At 46.7% G+C, this 22,815-nt stretch overlaps 1 protein-coding gene across 3 annotated transcripts; it reads left to right on the top strand.

The window, feature by feature from the left end:
* Positions 1–5,830: 5,830 nt before the first annotated feature.
* Positions 5,831–10,094, top strand: LOC119307074 (CBBY-like protein). 3 transcript variants are annotated; one of them, XM_037583161.1, is made up of 11 exons: positions 5,834–6,129; positions 6,853–6,898; positions 7,197–7,260; positions 7,480–7,528; positions 7,721–7,789; positions 8,329–8,390; positions 8,843–8,923; positions 9,084–9,238; positions 9,332–9,413; positions 9,497–9,640; positions 9,721–10,094. In XM_037583161.1, exons 1-11 carry the CDS (start codon positions 5,926–5,928, stop codon positions 9,821–9,823), a joined length of 1,059 nt encoding a protein of 352 aa, XP_037439058.1. In that variant the 5' UTR covers positions 5,834–5,925; the 3' UTR covers positions 9,824–10,094. The 3 variants fall into 3 exon arrangements, with proteins under 3 accessions (XP_037439059.1, XP_037439058.1, XP_037439057.1); XM_037583160.1 differs by having other exon boundaries at positions 6,853–6,913; XM_037583162.1 differs by lacking the exon at positions 9,721–10,094 and having other exon boundaries at positions 5,831–6,129; positions 6,853–6,902; positions 9,497–9,644.
* Positions 10,095–22,815: the final 12,721 nt, after the last annotated feature.

The raw sequence follows: 22,815 nt of genomic DNA, 5'->3' as shown, positions 1-22,815 counted from the left end.
CCGCCAGCTGGAGGCGGCGGTGGAGGCGGAGGCGATTGCCCTGCGCCCGGGGCTGGAGCCGGAGGGGGCGGGACGTCGCCTCTGATGATGCGCTTGGTGATGGCACACTGCTGGAGCGTGTGCGTGGATGATCCTGCGCCACTGTGGTGCTTGCAGGGGGCGTCAAGCATTTCTTCGAAACTCATGGCAGGTTGCCATGCCATCCTGCCGGTCTGCCGGTGCTTTGCTGTCGACTCGGCCGTGGGCTCGGCCACCGCAACAAGCCGGTTGTCGTGGCGCTGCGCCGGTTGGTCGGCTCTGCGCTTGTTGTTCTGGTGATGCTGTTGCCGGCTGCTTTCACCTGCCGGCTTCGGAGGGGGAACCGGCTTCGCCTTGCCAGCTTCGTCCAGCGCCACCTGGATCTTCATGGCGGAGTCGACGTTGGCGTATTTGTCCGCCGTCACCTTGAGCGCGGCCATGGTGGCCGGCTTGGAGCACAAGAGCTTGTGCTTGACGAGGGTGCCGTCTCGGCACCCGTTGACGAAGTATTGGATCGCCTAGACTTCATGGACGCTAATGGCTCTCCTGCTCATGCTCGCATGCTACCCATCGGCAGGAGAGGCCGGGCCTCGCATGCTACCCATCGGCAGGCTGTTCAACCACGTGCAGGCTGACCCCTAGAGCATGAGCGGTGCGTAGCGCACGGCGAGACGACGATTGGCACCGGTGACGCTAATGGTTGTGGTGTAGTCGGTGAGCCAGTCTTCTGGCTTCATGGTCCCGTTGTACTTGAGGGTATCACGGGTGAGTATGAACCCTTTGGGGAAGGGCTCGTCCCGGATGCGTGGGCCGAAGCACGCCGGCCCGATAGCACCGCTCTCCTCCACCTCCAGGGAGCGAGCGAGCTGATCGAGACGGTGGCGGGCGTCGGCGTCGTTGATGGCGGGCGGGCCGAGTCGACTGGCGGCCAGGCCCCGGGGGGCCGGGTCGATGGGAGCCGGACGATAACCATGCTGGCCGGGTCCGTGCTAGGTGTCCTGGGCGGGCTCGTCGCCCAGGACGCCGGCGGCTATGGCGGCCGGGTCGCGCCGAGTCCAGGCGTGGCCGGAGTGTGCCTCGCCGGGCGGCGAGGAAGCCGTGTGTAGAAGTTCGCCGGGTCCGCTGAGGCGGGCGGAGCCAGATCCCGCAGGCTTGGCAAGCTGGTTGAGGCGATCCTGCTTGGTGTTGGTGGTGTTGAGGAGCTCACGCATCCGCCCGATGCGCTCCTGCAGCTCCTCACCCGTGAGCCGGTCCAGGCCGACTGTGGCTGCCTGGGCAGCACATGTTCTTCATTGGGGTCTCTCGTAGACGGTCCTAACAGCGCCGAAGGCCCGGCCGATCGCTCCTCCCCGGGTACGCACATCGGCGACCCGGCTTGGCTGGGCCGCATCGGGCGCGAATCCGTAGGCGGTGTTGTGCTCCAGCTGAGCGGCATCCAGGCGACGCTTGGTGGCAGCGAGCGTTTCGGACAGGTCCAGCATCTGCTAGCGCCTTTCTCGAGCTGAGTTCTGGCCTCAATGACGTTGAAGGCATCGACATCGGTGCCGATGGGGATGCAGTGGCTCTGCATCGCGGCCCGCAACGGATCAGACGGCTCGGTCCGTTCCGCCGCGGCCTTGGCTTCTGCGGCCTTCCTCGACTTGCTCGACAAGGAGGAGGCGCCATCGCCGGTGACGAAAACATCCACATGGACGTTCATCCCCCCGGCAAAAATGCCGCTGCCGAGGGGGAGGGGGAGTCGGATTAGCTGAGCACCTTGCTGGGGTACTCGTCGGTTGTGAGCGCGTCGGAGATGCGCAGCGTGGCGAAGGAGGCGGCGAGCGCACCAACGACGTTGTCCGCCAGTGTGACGAACTCGTCGGAGTAGGGGGAGGGCCCCGTCTGAACATTCTCCCGGCCAGCTCCTCGAGCTGCCCCACGGTGGGCGCCAACTGTCGTGGTGGGCGCACGACAGATGCCAAGGGATGGCTAAAGAGAGGAGGAGGCTCGAGGGCGCTGGTGGACTCCAGAAGCGGGGTTGGCATGAGCGGGCGCGGGACGCCGGACATACCCAGGTTTGGGGCTCTCCGAAGAGATAATACCCTTAGTCCTGTCGAGTGTAGTTTGATGTTCAATAGTACAATGTCGCTCCTAGAGCTGTATAAGAGAGGGGAAGGGAGCTGGCCAAGGCTTAGGCCGCACCTTCTCCCTGAGGTTGCTGTGGGGTGGCTAGTTCTGAGCTTGCTTGCTCCTGTTCTCTATGTATCACCTATGCGTCTCTCCTCTATACGCGTGGGCTCCTGGGGGGCTTTATAGACCAACCCCCTAGGGGTACAGTGGTAACACTACTAGTCGATGGGTCCGGGTCGTCGGCGTCCGGGAACCCGGACTGGGTCCCGCTGGGGGCCTGTGGTTCGCCGGGTTCACCTAGGTGCAGGCCCCGCATGCCTAGGGGAACTGTGCACCATCTTGTCGATTGTCAGGATGAGGCCGAGTCGAGTCGTGTACAGTGGCGCCCTGTCAGGTCGCCGCTTGCTGTCGTCATCGGCGAGGGCGGGGCACTGTAGCCACGTCAGCCCCGGTCAGTGGGTAGGTGAGGGGCACTATTGCCTCGCTCTAGCTGACCGTAGGGATGGGTGGGGCATTGTTGCCTCAGTCATCGGTGATTGAGGTCTCGTCCCATCGTACGACCTGGATGGGACGGGAGATGACCCGTGGCTGGATTGCGGATCACGCCACGGGTGGAGCTGGCTTGTTTGGGAAGCCTTGGTCGCGCCGGGTTCGGCCGCCTTGCGTCGGTTGTTGGGGCCGAGTCGACGTGTCTTGCCGGGTCGGAGATCTTGGCTGAGTCGTGGGGTTTGGCCGGGTCGAGCGACCCGGCCAGGCGCGTGCCGGCTTGAGGGGCGGTGCTGGCCCTGTTTTTTTGAAAATGATCCGGGTTCCGTTGCCTGCCCGGGGTTCATCCCCCCGACAGGCGTCTTGATTGAATAACTAAAATAATTTTACAAATTCACCAGGCATCATGTCGACTCCAATGAGGTCTTGCTCCTCTTTAATTCTCACCATCAAACTATCGTTCCCAAACTTCTTGCAGCTTTCCAAGTACCAGTCATGCAATCTTCGCATCATCGTTGTTAGACGAGGGAGCTGGTCAGGTTTGACGAGAGGCTTCCCGTGCTCGTATCTAAAGATCTATACTACCTCAGTCGTTTCAAACTGTACATCATCGCCCATGTAATCAGCAAGATTGGTACCAGGCAGTAGCGCCAGATGATTAGTGATATCACTAGACACCTTGAGCGGGGGGCACAATTGCTTCTCCTGTTCGCCGAGCTGGGGAATTGTTTTCCCACTTCTTTGTCTTGCTTCTCTTGCAGCACTGGTAGTACTTCCTGACTACCTCCCTTCATCATATGTCCTTTCAATACAGCGGTCATAGTTGGATTGCGGCGGAGGCGGTGGTGGTCGCGTAAGGGCATCCAGAGTGCGCTTCACTTTCACCGAATCTATTGTTTCCTTTGGAGGTGGACGTTTCTTCCGTTCAAAGTGGGCATGCACTTCGGCTTCCACGATGTCCGTGTTTTCCTCGTCAGTCCTCTCATATGGTAACTTTGGAGGAGACTTGAGGCTTGGAACATATTTGAATTTCTTCCCACCTGTTGTAGTGCTAGCAGCCGGAGCGGTGGCGGCTCTCTTCCGCTGTTGCTGAGGCGGCGGAGTCCGCTGCCGCGCCGGAGGAGGCGGAGTATGCTGCCGCACCGGAGGAGGCGGAGGAGGAGGAGGCGGAGTCCGCTGACACGCCGGAGACAGCTCAGACTAAAGAGGACTCTGCTGAGGAGGTACATCTGGCTGAGTCTGCTGAGGGGCCTCATCCGGCTGAGTCTGCCGAGGCGGCATCCAGTTTGGAAGCTTGATGTTCTCCTTTCTCCATAGGCAGGTACTCCTTAAGGCATTTTCCAAAAGAATATCCCCTTCACCTATAGGGTAGTCAAGCTCTAGCCCCTCAAATCCCTCCATCTTTTTATCCACCATGACAATAGCATAGCCATGTGGAATCAGACAACAATGGAAAGTTCCCTCAGCTCGAGGAGGTATGAAAGAGCCAGGCGCCACCTTCAAGTAAAGGTTATGGCGTTTCCCCATTAGCACACAATGTTCGGCCTCCATGATACTATCCACGAGGTAGCGAGGAGCCGTGATATCAGGCTGAACGAGCTCCGCGGAAGCCACGCTGCTTCTTCGCTGAGATGGTGGGGTAGCTTCGGGGGCAATGTCGAAGGAAGGATCTTCGTGCCGCTGAGATGGCTGGCCGGTAGCCCATTGGTCCCGTTTCGTAGGAGAACCGAGATTAATGCCCTTTTTTGTCCTGGACCAAAGCCATGTTTTCTACTAGTGGGTCTACTTGTTTCGGACGTGATTCCTATATACATGATTATTGCCTTGAATATGGTCATAACTATGCACTTTTTTATCAATTGCCCATTAGTAATTTGTTTACCCACTGTATGCTTTTTGTTTGAGAGAGAAGATTCTAGTGAAACTATGGCCCCCGGGTCAACTTTTATCATATAAGTATAAAATCCAAAAATACCTTGCTACAATTATTTACTATTATTTTATTTTGTATTTTATTTATCTATCTATCACTACGAGATTTGATCCTTGCAAATAATCACCGAGGGGATTGACAATCCCCTTGATCGCGTTGGATGCAAGTATTTGTTTTCGTGTGTAGGTTATGCTAACGAGGTTTCACGTGGTTCTCTACTAGATTGATAACCTTGGTTCTTAACTGAGGAAAATACTTATCTCTACTGTACTGCATCATCATCTCCTCTTCGAGGAAATCCCAACGCAGCTCACAAGTAGCACTCATTCACCACGTCCCCCTTTCATCCCCACTCCCCTCTAGTGTTGGGATTTGGTGAACCGTGCTATTTCTTTCCTCGTGCAGGCCTGCGCGTACACCGACCTCCCTTCCTTACGCAACATTCACCCCTCTCCCTCCCTCTGCAACGAACCGGTTCTAGAGAGACCTAGAAAATAATCGTGGAGAGCTAGCATCGAGGCAAGCACGGATTGAGGACAAAATTTGGCCTACCCTGACCGCCCGTAGTCTCCCACACCTCCCTTTCGCACGCTGGAAGCATCCCGTCTCCATCCCTTCCTTCCCACCAGTAGCCTACCCCGCCCACTCGTGCAAGTGCGTGCAAGCCTACCCTCCTTACCTTTTCGACTCCTCTATGCTCGCCCTTCTCGCTGGATGTCGCTCCCATGCATGGTGTCGCACCGACGTTGTTGCTCTCCCACTCGGTTGCCGGCGAGTCACCCGATTCTGATGGAGGCGGTGGTGGATTGCGCGTTGTGGAGAAGTAGACGAGCTGGAGAAATGTGGTACAAACGAAAGAGGACAAAAACCACCGTCTCACCCTATCCCCACCAGTTGGCGCTCCCCTCCATTCGGCACGATTTCACAGTCGGGTCAACAGCTGGAGCGCTAGCATTTGGGATATGTTTCTCTCTCTGCCAATACGAAGTTTATTGGCAGTTGCAGTGCCCCTTTTTCCTCGCTAAATTTGAGGCATATCAACGTTTAGAACCAAAAAAGTAGCTCCAGTAATTGAAATTTGACCGCACTTTAATGAATTTAACCATATGAGATTGCCTTCAGTTAGCTGTGATGCAGAGCCTGTCATTTGAAAATCTGGAAACACAGATGAAATTAGCTTCTGTATATTCGAACTTTGAGCACATTTCAAACTACTTATCTCTAAGAGGAATAAAAAAGGAAATGGAATTCAGTTGGAGCATATCTTCCACTTGACGTTGGGTCCACAAGTCCAGTGGCCGACCGAACAATATCTCCGGGACGTCTGCTACCTCGCCTCGCCTCGCCTCCGCCGCCATGGCCGCCGCCGCCGCCGCACGATGCCTCCTGCTCCGGGCATCGCCCCCGACGGACCCCGGAAAGGCCCCTTCCTCCGTCCACGCCTCCTCCGCCCCGCTCCCTCTCCGCGCGGCCGCCTCCCCGAGCTCAGCCCGCCGTCTCCGGCCGATGCCGCTCCGGTGCTCCTCCCCGCCGTCGGGAGGCCCCGCCGAGCCGGGGCTCGCCGTGCTCCTCGAAGTCGAAGGGTCAGGACCCCCCAAAATCCTGCCTTTTTGCTGATTGGTGGCTCTTGGGTTCTAACACTCCTTGGATCCCCAAAAAGTGTGACCTGCTCTGCTTCTGTATCACATATTAGTATTAGTTTGCTACATATTGATTCAGTTTTTGTAGCTGCAGATATTGCTGTTGCTCATCTAGTCATCTGGCTACAGGGATAGAGCAGGAATTATGGGATAGAACTGCTCTGTAAATGTAGAAAAATGCATGAATTATCCTGATTGAAGACTAGTTTCTGGTACTGCTGTAGCCGCAGAGATTGCTGTTACCCATCTAGTCATCTGGCTACAGGGATAGAGTAGGAATCATGGGATAGAGCTGCTCTGTAAATGTAGAGAAATGCAGGAGTTACCAGTTCTCCTGAGGCTAGAAGTCGAGGACGTATCTTGTTACTGTGATTGCGGTATTACATCGATTTAAAACGCGCCATGTTTCATTCTTTGTGCAAATACTACTAGCAATTTCTCACTAGCTTTAGTCTGCTGAGGAAATGTGTTGCCTGTAGGGTTCACCTATTCAAGGCAGCTAAACAGTTTGTTGTATTCCGGTACCAACTTTGGCTGTATTCCTGACTTTGGCTATTATCGTGCCATGTAGTAGTAACTTGTTTGTTGTTACCTGACGAGTACTGATAACTCTGTTTCTCCCTTTTGTGCTTTTTGATTGAATACTATGTTTCTATCTTCCTCCAGAGTTCTTGCAGATGTCTACCGCTTTGGCTACCGCCAGGCTTTCAATGTAGGTGCGGACAATGTAAATATACATCTTTGCTTAACGCCCTTACCAAGTACTGTTCAGTTTGTTTGATACTTCATTTTCTCTAGTCTATGCCATGCCAACATTTAAGTGAAAACATGAAATGAGTAGACAATGTGGCAGCATTAGCGTGCAGTATTTGCCTATTCAATAAGTGTTCTCTATAAAATCAAACCTGTATGACTAGGAGTTTAACACAATAGAAATCTTGCAAGTGCAAGTTTGTGTCGTTCTTACTGGCCATCTTGTTTTAACACTATCCAACTTTTTTTTTCATCAGCATTTCAAAATCTTGGCTTGGATTGTGCGAATTGGACAGAGCCAATATATGCTGATTTAGTGAGGTGCGTATTGAATTCTTCAGCCTCATAGAACCTGAGTATCACAGGTTGACCATTGACATCACTAATTTTAATATTCCCCTCTTCTATTTGTTCCATCCTGTGGCTTCTAGTGATTATTATCTGCTCCTTTATAAACATGTTTGGACTAGGCTGCATGTGAATTTGTTCCCATTTTATCCGTATCTTTATTTATTTTCCTAAACTTTCATAGTTTTCTAGGAAATCTAGTGGCGACGAGGAAAGGATGCTGGTGCTGTTCTTTGACAGGGTACCCTCTGTTTCTTCTCCCAACTTCCTACTTGGTTAAATAGGACTATTTATTTGGTTATTTCTCCTGTACAACATAACTGCTCATATCGTAACATAGTGTTGTGGACCTGACTAATTACATTTTCTGATGGATGGAAGCATTGGAAATAAATGCATACTCATCTCCACCCTTTCTCCCAATTTGATGCAGATTGGCTGGCCTACATCTCTGCCAACTAGTGAGAAAGGGTCATTTACAAAAAGTGTTCTTCGTGAGAAGGTAGATATATATTTTTACCAACCATTCTTTAGCAGCTTTACTCAATGCATGTTCTTTGTGAGAAGGTAGATATATGTTTTACCAACCATTCTTTAGCAGCTTTACTCTATGCATTATTGTCTAGAAATATCACCAGCCTGGTATTAAAATTTTGATCATAGGCTACTATCTTGATTCCAACTAAAATTTGCAAATTTGATTCACCTCGTTTCACGTTTAGAACTAACTGTATTCAGTCAATATCATCATTCTCATGGGTATATCATCCTTAGTTCTGCTAAGGAAGGCACCGGATTTGTATATTACCCTTAAAACAGGGTTAAAGTACTTATTTCCTGTTCAATGCACTCAGTTTTATGTTTGCTTTCTAATTTACGGTTGATCTTGAATATATATGAGTTTAATTTTACACCCGAGTCCAAAGTGGCTAAAGGGTTTCTATCCTTCCGTGATCTAATTTACAGTTTGATTTTCAACCAATTTACGAATTTAGTTTTACACCCCAGACTAAAAGGCTAATAGGTTTGTTCTTCTCATAGTTGAAAGCTTTGGAAAAGCTCTCTGCTTCTGATGACTTACCACTGCGTCCCGGAGTTGAGAAGTATGTTTACTGTTTTGTGTATCTATATTTGTTGCAAACCCTTCTAGAGAAAGAGTTCCAAGAGAGTTTGAGTTGTGATTGATGAGCACTTTCAGGATATCACAAATTAACTGTAAGAAGCCATGCGCTCTTTTTCCGCATTGCGAAATTTCCATGAATTATGGGTCATTGGATAAATAAATTGCATCATATGTGAGGAGTTTGCTGTTATATGCAATAAGGGATGGTAGTCATAACACATATACTCAAACATCTCTGGATGTTCTTACCCATTTGTGCAGTTATGCTTTAATGTCAATAAATAATTTCTGTTCCTACTACTATGTTATGTATTCATTTGTGCAGTTATGTCTCTTTTATTTGCCCTGTCCCCTGTATTTGCTGTATGAATGACTCTATCCTGGACATTAAGTTACCTGATGTATGATATTTTGTATGAAAATCTTCCGAAGGTTCATCGATGATGCCCTTAGTGAGGGTGTGCCTCTAGCCATATTGGCAACATATGGCAGAAATGGAGAGAAGATTTCAAGGTTTGGTTTAATGTTTAATTGCTCTTATTTATTATATCTCTTCTTGGGGAGAATTGTTTTGCATGTCAACACTTGCATTTATTTCAAAATAAGCTTGGCACTGTGTTCATGGTAATGACATCCAGTAAACACTGTATGTGGATTTCTTTTTGCACTGCAGATCAATAGTTGAGAAGTTAGGCCCTGAGAGAACGTCAAAAATAAACATTGTTGGAAAAGAGGAGGTTGAAAGAAGCCTTTATGGGCAGCTTGTTCTTGGTGAAGGAGTTGCCTCCAGTTTGGATGAACAACTTACCAAGGAAGTACAAAAGGCTGGTGAGCACAACTAATTAGAGCAATTGCATTCTGGTTCATATTTATTGGTACTAGTGTCGTCCGAACTTATTTCCACATGCTGGGTTGTGACAGCTTCTGCAGAGAAACAGAGGATAGCAGAAGAGGTTGCATCACTTCTAAAACTCAGCATTGACATTAACACAGCATCTAAAAGGTTATTACTATCTATGGATTAAGCATTATTTTCTTGCGCTGGAGTAATATATCTGGAATCTACTGTTCAATTACGACCCTCAGTTCCGAGAAGATAATAGCCACGCTGCGAGCTGGGGCCGAATATGTGGGATGCGACGTGCAAAACTGCATCCTTGTAGCGGGCAGCCAACCCAGCGTCATCGCAGCCGAGCGCATTGGCATGCCGTGCATAGTTGTCCGGAGCAGGTGACTGATTTCATCTTCACTATGCTTAGTCAGTACTGAATTATGTTGCCTGTTATCTTACTTCTGTCTGCCCTTCCCAGCCTAACCGCGAGAGCAGAATTTCACTCCGCGAAGGCCGTCATGGATGGATTCGGTGACACGGACCTGACAGTATCGAAACTACTGAGTAAGAGGTGGGCTTAATACCATCGCAAACTAGGCATTGGATGTGAGTTCCCAGCCTGTAACCGACCGACTGCGTGATGATTTGAAACGCCGCTTGATGTCAACCTGAGCTAGCAAAACGAGGCTTTATGTAATGCTGAGCTTGCGGCAGAAAGTTACAATAAGCACCCGTCGCTTTGTTGTGTTTTTGTTGTTATTGTGCTGGTGAAGTATTGAACATTTGTACTATTACTCGATCGAGTTTGTTCTGTGCCTTTATATATACATCTGCCTGTGTCCTTGCCATCTACCTTATTGCATCATGATAGCTGAGGATCTGGATCATTTTGCAGTATATTTATACCGAGTTCCTCCTCTACCATTGTTGGTCCATGCCGTCAGCCTGAGCATTTTCTTGTATACTTATTATATTGCCATTCGCCTTTTCGCTGTTTGATTGCTTGTTGACATGGAAGGCATTGGGAAGTATGCAACCACATCAAACCTTGCGAACACGAGACTGATATAGCCTTCAGGCATCATTTCAGTACAAGAAACGTTGTCTGCTGTGCCATGGACGCCACACAAACAAGGGTGGCGTCCTTTCTTTGAAACTGAAACTTCATCATCCCTTCTATCCAGTTGTGAATCCTCTCCACCTAGGACCTGTACATGTTCAGCGAGTATGTTGTTCATTCGTGATGGCATGGGTTAGCGGGTTGCATGCTAGATCATTACGCGTCTTATCCAACAGGTTGATCCAAGTTGTAGGAGTATGTAACAAAAATTTCCTATCCACGAGTGTGTTGGTCCAATCAAAGTGAAATTCTATCTATATTATCTTCTGTTTGTGCTACCTTGATGTCTTCTAACAAAAGTGAATACATTTGAACAGTTGAGCTAGTACCACTTGAGCAGCTGTACTCCCTCATACACCTAATAGTCGTTCATAGTACGAATCGTGTTGTACCAATATATACATATTTTTCAGTGCTCCTCATGTGTGATTACTGATTTCTTGACACGTTTATTCCTCAAACACACTCTCAAAGTCAAAAGACACCGAGCTACGCTTTTGCAAGGATTCCACATGTGTAGCACAAGATACATATTATTGTGCGGTATATCATCTACTTGTGGGCACGGGACGCATTATGAAATTGCACGTGGCATGGTAAATGGCGAGAGATGCTTAATTGACAGATAACATACCACAATGCCAATGGTATCCCACACGGTTCATTTCCTTTGCTGGCCACAAAATGTATTAAAATAGGAGCAGCATCATAGACGTATCTAAACTCGTTCACAAATACGCCACCAGATACAAATAGTCTCTAATAAATAAAGCATCTACTACCTATAAACACCTAATAATCATTGATATAGTTGGATCATACATTCAACCAATATGTATCTGTTAGTGCCCCTCCTCATCTATGATACTGATGTTCTCAACCCATCTGTGCCTTCCCCTGAGATACCTTCTCATAGATGAAAGACTCCAAGTTTTGTCTTTACCAGGATTATTTATGTAGCAATGATCATATTTTCGTCCACAACAACATATCATTTTATCTTAGCGAAGTGAGTTAGCAGGAAATTGCTAGTGACATGATAAATGACCGAGGATATGTAGTTGATAAACTTGACAACACAACGACGACACAAGCAGGAGTTTATTTTCTAAGTTAGCCAGAATAGGCATCATAACATGTGCATGATCTGCTTCATCTAAACTAGTTTGCAAATGTGACACTGGATAGCGAGTTGTCAATTATGTGTTTGTAGCTGGTCCGGCAAAAAACCAAACAAAAAACTGACCAGTGCCACCCAAACAGGAGTGTTTGACAAAAAGCTACCAGTTTAGGGGTTCACGTCCCACAGAACTACCATTTTTTGAAAAATGGCAGAAAACTAGCAAAAAAACGTAATCTTAGTGCAGAGAACTAGCTAGTAGCATATTCTGGTGTCTTGCTTTGCACTTTTGGATGTGTCTACAAAAACATTATGCTATTAATTGGAAGGATTAGTTGTCCATTGTAAGTTTATCAGTGTTTTTTTATGTAGTTTATCAGATGGTAACACAACATTCTACGCCAATGGTGTTATCACCCTGTAGTACGACCAGAATGTAGTAGAGTATTAAAGCAGTTAGCTCATGTTAGAATTCGCCTACAAGATCAATCACATCAAATTACGATGAACACGCACGCGCGAAATCTGATAGCCAAAGGGCCATGTCGTGCCCGCTTTTCTGTTGTTTCTTTTTCTGATTTACTCCATGTTACAAAACTTTGTAAATCACGCAGGGCATATGTACACGCACACCCTACCCCTATGAGCATCTCCAAAAGACTGAGCCGGCATATCATCTTGAGATTTACGAAGCCACCATAGGCGCCTCGTCGTCGACGGGAACGTCCCAGGATTTGAACCCCGGTGGGTTGGGATACCACTGTCCACCTAACCATCTCAATCACAGGTTGGTTCGCGGGCATATGTATATATACACAGCCCAACGCACACGGCCACACGTACAAGTCCTAAACGTACTTGTATTACACCTTGACTCACGTAGACAATATACTATTACTCGGAGCCCTACACGTACTACAGAAACTAGACCAACTAGTACGTAGTACTTCTATACCTGATCACTAATCAACTTAGCTAACACTAATCAACCGTCTTTGACAAGATTATCTAACAGCTCACTCATATATAATACTCCCTCCTTCCCAAAATATAAGGCATGATTGACTTTTTACGGTCTTTGATGCACGACTTTATCATTAATATATATCAAACTATATGGATTGAGCATGTATAAATGACATCATCGTATTTCTCTTGCAAAAGAATTTTGTTTCATATGTATGTATACCAATACATGAAAATCATAGTCAAAGTTGTGCAACAAAGACCAGAAAAGTCAAACCGCGCCTTACATTTTGGGAAGGAGGAAGTACATGACATTATGTTCTTGAAAATATAATCTGTTTATTCTACACACAAGTTGATGGACAACAGCTGCCCAATCATGCAATCCATCATCTGCTTTGATTGTTCATAAATATTTCAATATCTGGATCATCTTATTTTATGGAAAACCATCCTCGCAAAGTCATTGGTGAATCTACACTAGTAGAAAACAGGGCTTTGGTTCTGGCCAGGTCAGAGCATTAGTCTCGGTTCTGTTACGAACTGGGACCAATAATGGGTGCATCAGTCCCGGTTCGAGCGGCTAGGGTGCCGGCCGGGCCTCGGCAGGAACAAGTCCCGGTTTGTCTGACCCCTTTAGTCTCGGTTCCAGACACGAACCGGGACTAAAGGGCCTCCCTCCTGGGGCAGCCCCTTTAGTCCCGGTTGGTGGCTAGAACCGGGACTAAAGATTAGTCCCGGTTCTAGCCACCAACCGGGACTAAAGTGATGCCTATATATATGCTCACCCCTGCCCGCTCACTACTCTATTTTTTAGCCGGCCGGCGTGTGGGAGGTGTGTGCTGCTCTGCTCTCACCTCCTATGTACATGAGGTGTTTGATGAAATGCCCGAGTAACACTTAAGCTTTCTCCTCTTCAAGCTCGACCTCCAAACTCCATTTTCCCCAATTGTCTAGGTTTGGCGGTCCATCCCGTCCCGTCCCTGTAATAACCGTCGTCGATCGTCCACGCCGATCTCGTCGCCGGCACCACAGTGGTGAGCCTCTTGTTCTTATCTTCTTTGTAAAAGAAAACATTCTTACTTGTATGATAGATAGCTACTTGTATAATTTTCTTGCCCGATGATGATCTTCGCCGGGTCATTGTTGATGCACAGAGAGAATGCGGAAGTGAAAGGGAGAGGTTGAAGTCCGAGCGCATGTTAGAGGATCACAAAAAAGGATTGTACCCAAATTGCGAAGATGACAACTCAAAGCTCGGTACCGCACTGAAATTGCTGCAATGGAAGGCAGGTAATGGTGTATCTAACAAGGGATTTGGGAAGCTACTAAAAATAATAAAGAAGGTTCCAAAGAATAACAAATTGCCTGACAGTATGTACAAATAAAGAAGGTTCTCTGCCCTGTAGGATTAGAGGTGCAGAAGATACATGCATGCCCTAATGACTGCATCCTCTATCGCGGTGAGGAGTACAAGAATTTGAACGCATGCCCGGTATGCGGTGCATTGTGGTATAAGATTAGACGAGATGAACCTGGTGATGTTGAGGGCGAGCGCCCCAGGAAGAGGGTTCCTACCAAGGTGATGTGGTATGCTCCTATAGTACCATAGTCGAAACGTTTGTTCAGAAACAAAGAGCATGCCAAGTTGATGCGATGGCACAAGGAAGACCGTAAGAAAGACGAAAAGTTGAGAGCACCCGCTGATGGGTCATAGTGGAGAAAAATCGAGAGAAAGCGAGGGGACTTTGCAGGTGATGCAAGGAACGTATGGATTGATTTAAGTGCAGATGTCATTAATCCTTTTGGGGAGCAGAGCAGCAACCATAGCACCTGGCCCGTGACTCTATGTATCTATAAACTTCCTCCTTGGTTGTGCATGAAGCGGAAGTTCATTATGATGCCAGTGCTCATCCAAGGCCCTAAGCAACCCTGCAACAACATTGATGTGTACCTAAGGCCATTAGTTGAAGAACTTTTATAGCTGTGGAATGGAAAAGGTGTACGTGTGTGGGATGAGCACGAACAACAAGAATTTGACCTACATGCGTTGCTGTTTATCACTATTAATGATTGGCCTGCTCTTAGTAACCTTTCAGGACAGACAAACAAGGGATACCACGCATGCACACACTGTTTACATGAGACTGGTAGTATATATTTGGAAAAATGCAAGAAGAATGTGTACCTGGGACATCGTTGAGTTCTTCTGACCAAGCATGCCTTAAGAAAGAAAGGCAAGCATTTCAAAGGTGAGATGATCACCGGAAGAAGTCCGTCCTACGTACTGGTGATGACATACTTGATATGGTAACGAATTTACAAGTAATCTTTGGAAAGGGTCCTGTCGGACAATCTATTCTGAATGACGCTGAGGGACGCGCACTCATGTGGAAGAACAATTCTATATTTTGGGACCTACCCTATTGGAAAGACCTAGAGGTCCGCTCTGCAATCGACGTGATGCCCGTGACGAAGAATCTTTGCGTGAACCTGCTAGGCTTTTTGGGCGTGTATGGGAAGACAAAAGATACACCGAAGGCACGGGAGGACCAGCAACATGTGCACGAAAACGACGGCAAGCATCCAAAGCCGTATCAAGGTCCTGCCAGCTACGCTCTTACCAAAGAAGAGAAGGAAATTTAGAGCTGGTCCAAGCCTCGGGGCTCCTCCAAAGTTACCATGACACTACTACAGAAAACCCCAGTAGTGACATGGGTTTTAATGCTATCAGTAGTGCGGGTGGCCGCACTACTACTGTGGCGCTACAGCTAACTGGTAGTAGCAGCGTGGTCTAACCCAGTGCTACTACTAGTAACTATATCAGTAGCACTGTTCTGTCACGCGCTACTATTAAGTAGCTGTAGTGCTTTTCCTGTCCCCGCGCTGCTGCTGTATCTTTTAAATTTTTTTTCTGCTATCTATTGATGTAGATCAGTACCCGTTTCAATAAACTACAATTTCACATATACCAGATAACAATATCATTAAGCACAATACCAGATACTCATATATAGTCATACAGTAGTCATACAATATCATTAAGCATTATAGGTACTCATATATAGTCAACATGCATCCTCACACACATATATGGTTCATACAGTAGCATATAATAATAGTTGATAAGCAGTACTAGGTAGTCATACAACCACACATATATAAAAGTCTACTAGGTAGTCATACAACCACACACATATATAGTTCTAGATAATATCGACGACAATCATCATCCTCCAGCCATGGCGGTGGGTGTTCCTTATAGTAATTAGGATGGCCTGTCCAACACGAAGATTCTTGCCAATGAGGAAGCTCTTCCACCCAACCGAGCTTAAGTGTGTGCGATCGTTCGTGTCCATGCCGTACACATAGGTGGTGACAGAGCCCCTTGCAGTAAGGCGTATTCCAGCTGAGCCTTCTTCATCAGGCTCCATACCACAACTCATAGATAGGCTTTTTGGCAATTTCTGAATAAGAAAAACATATCCATTAATAAGTAGCCTCGCACATAGTCTTGCAAATATATTTCTACTAAGTATAGATTTCTACACAATCAAAAGACACGGTACTACATTTCTACTAAGCATGAATTCTACTAATAAGTATGGATTATCTACACTATTAACAACTCTTTGGATTCTGCACTAATAAGCATGTCATTGGACTCTACACACTAGTAGAAAAATCCCCATTTGTCCCAGTTCGTAAGGCCCATTTGTCCCGGTTGCCGAACCGGGACTAAAGTATCGGTACTAAAGCCCAACACCTTTAGTCCTGGTTCACCCACGAACCGGGATAGATGGGGCTCCACATGGCTGTTGCGGCTTGCCCAGACAGGAGGGCCTTTTGTCCTGGTTGGTGCCACCAACCGGGACCAAAAGGCTTCCACGCGTCAGCAGTTCAGGGGCTGGGATTTTTTTTTCTGAAAGGGGAGGGGGTGTTTGAGGGTTTTGGGGGTTTTGTAGGGTTAATTTAGGGGTTTCATATATTGTGTTAGATAGCTAATAGAGACAAGTGTCCTCTCTTATCTCCGTGCTTGGTCGATGCTACGTACTATACGTATAGAGAGGACTCAACACGCTAGCTAGCTAGTAAGCAAATGAAGGAAACCATTAAGTACAGAAGATCGTCATGAACATATACAGAGAGAAGTGATCGACCTCTCCTTCTCCGAGAGATTGGTCGAACAACAACTTTTCGTATATCTATCCGACGCTACTGGCTACATATATACAATATAAGATCTCTTACAATCCCCTAACATCTGAGCTCAGCTTCCACATGGTATTCTCCGTCTTTGTCGATGACGTGGTCAAGAAAGAATCCCGCCAATTCCTCTTGAATTGCTCATGTGCGATCTTGTGGTAGGAGTTCATCCCGCATCTGAAACATCTAATTTGAAGAAGGGGATCAATACATATATATGAATGAAACTCAACACAAATGATGTTAATAAAATAAAATTGTGAATATTATTGCTTACGCACTTCATATTGTTTTTTAGAGTAGCCCCGCTCACAGGTTGTGTGGCGGATGAACTCGCAAATGTAGTATCCACAAAAATCATTCCCGGGTCACAAGAAATAGAGGTCAATCAAACTGATAAGCAAGCATGCTAAATGGTATTGATGAAACTAGCTAGAATCAATGGGAGATGCGCGGAACTAGCTAGTAGTACTTGTTGACACACGAACACGTCACGTGTACCCTCGACGCCGGGGGTGATGCACCGCAGCTCACGTCGAAGGAGACCCGACCGACATCACGATACACAAGACAGTCGGCGGGCGCTTTTGCAGACCCGAAACCCCGCGCACCCGGGAGGAACCCCGTCAGGGATTGCGGCGGCTATGGGCTTCCCTAGGTCGATTCGCTCGCCCCTAGAGCGTCGGGATCCGCAGCTCTCAAACACGAAGAACAGCGAAGAACGAGAGACAAAAACGGCGGTGAGATAAAACGTAGACAGGAAAAAGTAGTATATTGATTTGTTCGATTGTGTATTGTTCAATCGGCTGTCACCCCCAACATATATAAGAGGTGGCTGGACTTCCCGTACAAGTAAAGGATTCATCTAGGCTTTCCTTACAAGAAAAATTACATCAATTCGCGTCCTAGAGTCCTAGTTCTATTCCAACTCGGATTCAGTCTGAATCTGGCCCAAACTCTATCTTCCTTCTTGCGCGGGCCGCTGAGCTTGCATATGATCTCTGATCAAGATGGACCAAATATCAAACTTGTGTGCCTTGACGATACAAACAACTCTCATGTTGATCACTTTTTCAAATAAGGCTTTCTTGAATACTTTTCGAGGTCATCTTTACCTTCCAGTTGGACTCGGTCTTGCAGTAGACTGGATTATCCGAGTCACGTAGTAAATTTGTAGGCCATATACTATCTCTGATGATGATGACTCCAAAACCAAAGTTTACCTTCTTGATGATATGCACAACTTCTGTATTGAACACTTCTTCATCTGAGGTCATCTTGATAAACTTCTGGGCATATGTTCAGTTTCACTCGGATTCGAGCTCATCCACTCGGATATTAGAGACTTTCACTTGGATCGTCTGACTGGACTTTTTCACTCGGAAGACAATCTTTCACTCGGATAACTATATTTCCACTCGGAAGGCAATACCTTACTCGATCGGCAAGTTTTCGTTCCGATGGCAATCTTTTCACTCGGAATATTTTCATCTGGAGCAAAATTTCACACGGATGACTGTATTTTTACTCGGATAATAATAAGTTCATCCGGTCAGCAAAGTTAGGCTTTCGATCGATCGGTAAGTTTTCACTCGGACGACAAGCTTTTCACTCGACCGAAAACATAGCCTGATCTTGATTTGTCTCCTCAGGTCCCATATGGCCTCAGATTGAGACGAATTATATATGAGAATCGATCGGCTCGACGAGACGAAACATTTCTGTGTTAAAGGTTTTTCGATTCAAGGCTGTCTTGAGGGCCGAATTGCTCACGCATTGCATCACACACTCATCAACATATGTCTGGTGTCAAGCGTAATATGTTGGTGTCTGGCCTATCCAAACCATATTGACTGTAACTTTTGCATATGAACTCGGATTAAGATGATTCATATATGAAAATCAATTGCCTTGACGAGACGAAGACAATTCCTTTAGAGTGCTCCTTCATCTGAGGTCATTTTGAGGGCGTAACCGGCCGAAAAGCACTCAGAACACTAAATTTTGTTACTTGTAGTACAACTTCGGCCACTGAGATGATGTCGAATGGCGATAGCCCAAATATCAAAGTTGTTCCACTCGACGTTGTGAAACTCTCTCATGCTGAAAACGCTTTCACTCTGTATCTTGCCAAAATCAGGCGTCAACAGTACTTACTTTTGGGTGGTTGAATCGCAGCTCCGCCAGCAGTCCCGGAGCTTGTGCGGTGAACGTTTTCCATACCCTGCCAGACAAAGAAAACAATTACTTGATATCAAGAAATGAACAAAGTTGCTGATATGGTGCGATAATGATTGATTGAACTTACTTCTCGAGCATTTTAGTCATGGTCGCATACTCCTTGAGATTTTTTCATTTCGAGTCTATGACGGTTACTAGTCCCTGCTCAAGCTTAATCTCTAGAAGAATAAAGTGGAAGATGCGCACGCATGCATAACTCATCAGTTACATTACTATAACCTCTCGAGTAATAAGGGAAACCGAATATGCACAAGACAGTAACACTCACCTGTATTCGTATGGAAAGAGTATTGTATCTTTGTTTTGATTTCGAAGTAATGATGCGAGCAAGTTGGCCTCGGTTAGTTTCGCATCATGTGTAACATTCCATTCACCCATGAGATTTGTGTTAATGAACCCAATATCACCTATTTGTCTTTTCTTCAATTCGGTGATCTTCAATCTGCACAATATAGTGAGGATAATTATATATAAATGCAATGAAAGAGCTGAGCTATATATATCGAGACTTAATTAATTACGGAAGTAGTACTTACATACAATAGCAAGTGATGATTGTTTTATCGAGGGCCTTTTGATTGAAAAACTGGAAGAACTCCTCATAGGGAACAGACAACAAATCAATTCCAACGAGGTCATGCTCCTCTATAACTCTCAGTGTCAAAGTATCCGTCCCAGACATGCTACAGATGTCCATGTACCAATCATGGAATCTTCGCATCATCGTTGTTAGAGGAGTACCAGGTTTGATGAGAGCCTTCCCATGCCGGAATTCTAATGTGTCCACCTCCATTTATCAAAAAGTGCATCGTCGGTCATGTATTCTCCAGGATTGGTACCGGGCAGCATCCCCGGAAGATTAGAGACGATATCGCTAGACACATTGAGCGGGGGGCACGATTGCTTCGCTTGTTCGCCGAGCTGGGGAATTTTTTCCCCTCTTCTTTGTTCTGCTAACCTTTGATCAGTGCAAGTACTTCCTGAACGCTCCTCTTCCTTATATGTCCTTTCAATAACACGGTCATAGTTGGATTGCAGCGGAGGCAGTGATAGTCGCTGTAGGGCATCCGAAGTGCACTTCGCTTTCACCGGATCTCTCTTCTCCTCCGGAGGTGGATGTTTCTTAGATTTTACCGATTCAAAGAAGTCCCTCACTTGGCCTTCATAGATCTTCTGGTTTTCCTCCTCGCTCCTCTCGTATGGTAACTTCTCTAGAGGCTTGAGAGACGATGGATCGAATCTGTATTGCCTCCCGCCTCTGGATGTACTGCTAGACACCGAAGCAGCCGGAGCGGCGGGCTGCTCGGACGCGCCGGAGCAGCCGTAGAAGGAGGCGGAGTACTTCTGCCCTCACACGCCGGAGAAGGAGGCGGAGTGCCCTAATCACTCGCCGGAGGAGGAGGAGGAGGCGGAGTGCCCAGCTAACTCGCAGGACGCGTGAAGTTCAGAAGCTTGATTTGCTCCTTCCGCCATAGACACGGAGTCTTTAGAGCAAGACCCAGCTGAGTCTCCCCATCACATGTAGGGTGGTCAAGCTGGAGCTCCTCAAATCCCTCCGTTATTTCATCCACCATCACAACAACATAGCCTTGTGGAATTGGACGGTAGTGAAAAGTTGCTCCAGGTGAAGGAGGGAACACAGAGCCGACAGCCGCCTTCACTTTGAGGTGAATCCATTGCGTCATAAGGTGGCACTAGTGTGAATCCATGATAAAATCCACGGGGTAGCTAGGACCCATGAAGTCAGGCTGCTGAACAAGCTTGGTGGAAGCCATGCTGCTTCTCCGCTGAGATGGTGATGTCTACTACACAACCTTTTTCTTCTAGACGTTGTCGGGCCTCCAAGTGCAGAGGTTTGTAGGACAGTAGCAAATTTCCCTCAAGTGGATGACCTAAGGTTTATCAATCCGTGGGAAGCGTAGTATGAAGACGGTCTCTCTCAAACAACCCTGCAACCAAATAACAAAGAGTATCTTGTGTCCCCAACACACCCAATACAATGGTAATTTGTATAGGTGCACTAGTTCGAAGTAGAGATGGTGATACAAGTGCAATATGGATGGTAGATAAAGGTATTTGTAATCTGAAATTATAAAAACAGCAAGGTAACTAATGGTAAAAGTGAGCATAAACGGTATTGCAATGCTAGGAAACAAGGCCTAAGGTTCATACTTTCACTAGTGCAAGTTCTCTCAACAATAATAAATAGATAGATCATATAACAATCCCTCAACATGCAACAAAGTGTCACTCCAAAGACACTAGTAGCGGAGAACAACGAAGATATTATGGTAGGGTACGAAACCACCTCAAAGTTATTCTATTGGATCAATCTATTCAAGAGTTCATACTAGAATAACACCTTAAGACACAAATCAACCAAAACCCTAATGTCACCTAGATACTCCATTGTCACCTCAAGTATCCGTGCGCATGATTATATCATATGCATCACATAATCTCAGATTTATCTATTCAACCAACACAAAGTACTTCAAAGAGTGTCCCAAAGTTTCTACCGGAGAGTCAAGACGAAAACGTGTGCCAACCCCTATGCATAGGTTCATGGGCGGAACCCGCAAGTTGATCACCAAAACATACATCAAGTGGATCACGTGAATATCCCATTGTTACCACAGATAAGCATGGCAAGACATACATCAAGTGTTCTCAAATCCTTAAAGACTCAATCCGATAAGATAACTTTAAAGGGAAAACTCAATCCATTACAAGAGAGTAGAGGGGGAGAAACATCATAAGATCCAACTATAATAGCAAAGCTCGCGATACATCAAGATCGTGCCAAATCAAGAACACGAGAGAGAGAGAGAGAGAGAGAGAGAGAGAGATTAAACACATAGCTACTGGTACATACCCTCATCCCCGAGGGTGAACTACTCCCTCCTCGTCATGGAGAGCGCCGGGATGATGAAGTTAGCCACCGGTGAGGGATCCCCCCTCCGACAGGGTGCCGGAACAGGGTCCAGATTGGTTTTTGGTGGCTAGCGGCGGAACTCCCGATCTATCTTCGTTATCGATGTTTTTAGGGTACGTGGACTTATATAGGCGAAAGAAGCCGGCCGGGGGAACCTCGAGGGGCCCAGGAGACAGGGGGCACGCTCAGGGGGGTGGGCGCACCCTCCTATCTCCTGGCTTCCTCGAACCTTCCCTGGCTTGAACTCCAAGTCTCCCAGATCATATCCTTTCCAAAAATCACGCTCCCGAAGGTTTCATTCCGTTTGGACTCCGTTTGATATTCCTTTTCTTCGAAACACTCAAATAGGCAAGAAAACAACAATATGGGCTGGGCCTCCGGTTAGTAGGTTAGTCCCAAAAGTAATATAAAAGTGTATAATAAAGCCCGTAATCATCCAAAACTGATAATATAATAGCATGAATGCTTCATAAATTATAGATACGTTGGAGACGTATGAGCATCCCCAAGCTTAATTCCTGCTCGCCCTCGAGTAGGTAAATGATAAAAGAAACAATTTATGAAGTGTGAATGCTAGCAGGTGCACAAGTTTGATCAATGATAATTTCAGTCACCTTTTCTAGCATGTTTATATGTCATAACAGTATTTCATCTCATAAAACTTTTCATGATCAAGTAACAAGCTATTCACATGTTAAAGCATAGACCATAAACTTTCTTGAAAACTAGCAAACTTCATTCTTAGTCATCAAACAATTGCAATTCATCTTACTTTCAGGAAGGGTCTATGTCAGAGCTTTGATTTAGCAAACTCCACATACTCAACTATCATATAGTCTTCTACAATTGCTAACACTCACGCAATACTTGTGGTTATGGAGTTTTAATCAGACACTGAGAAAGATAGGGGCTTATAGTGTTGCCTCCCAACGTATTCACCTTTGGGTGATGTCAACAATAATAGTTCATGCTAACTTATATCCAA

This window comes from Triticum dicoccoides, chromosome 5B, assembly GCF_002162155.2.
Source record: "Triticum dicoccoides isolate Atlit2015 ecotype Zavitan chromosome 5B, WEW_v2.0, whole genome shotgun sequence".
NCBI lineage: Eukaryota > Viridiplantae > Streptophyta > Magnoliopsida > Poales > Poaceae > Triticum > Triticum dicoccoides.
Note: the sequence above shows the minus strand (reverse complement) of the source record. Positions and strands in the feature narration are given on the sequence as shown.

Coding starts and splice junctions, on each gene's coding strand:
- LOC119307074 (XM_037583160.1), top strand. CDS start 5,926: ATGCCTCCTGCTCCGGGCATCGCCCCCGACGGACCCCGGAAAGGCCCC. Junction 8,924..9,083: donor AATGGAGAGAAGATTTCAAG/GTTTGGTTTAAT, acceptor TTTGCACTGCAG/ATCAATAGTTGAGAAGTTAG. Junction 9,239..9,331: donor CAAGGAAGTACAAAAGGCTG/GTGAGCACAACT, acceptor GGGTTGTGACAG/CTTCTGCAGAGAAACAGAGG.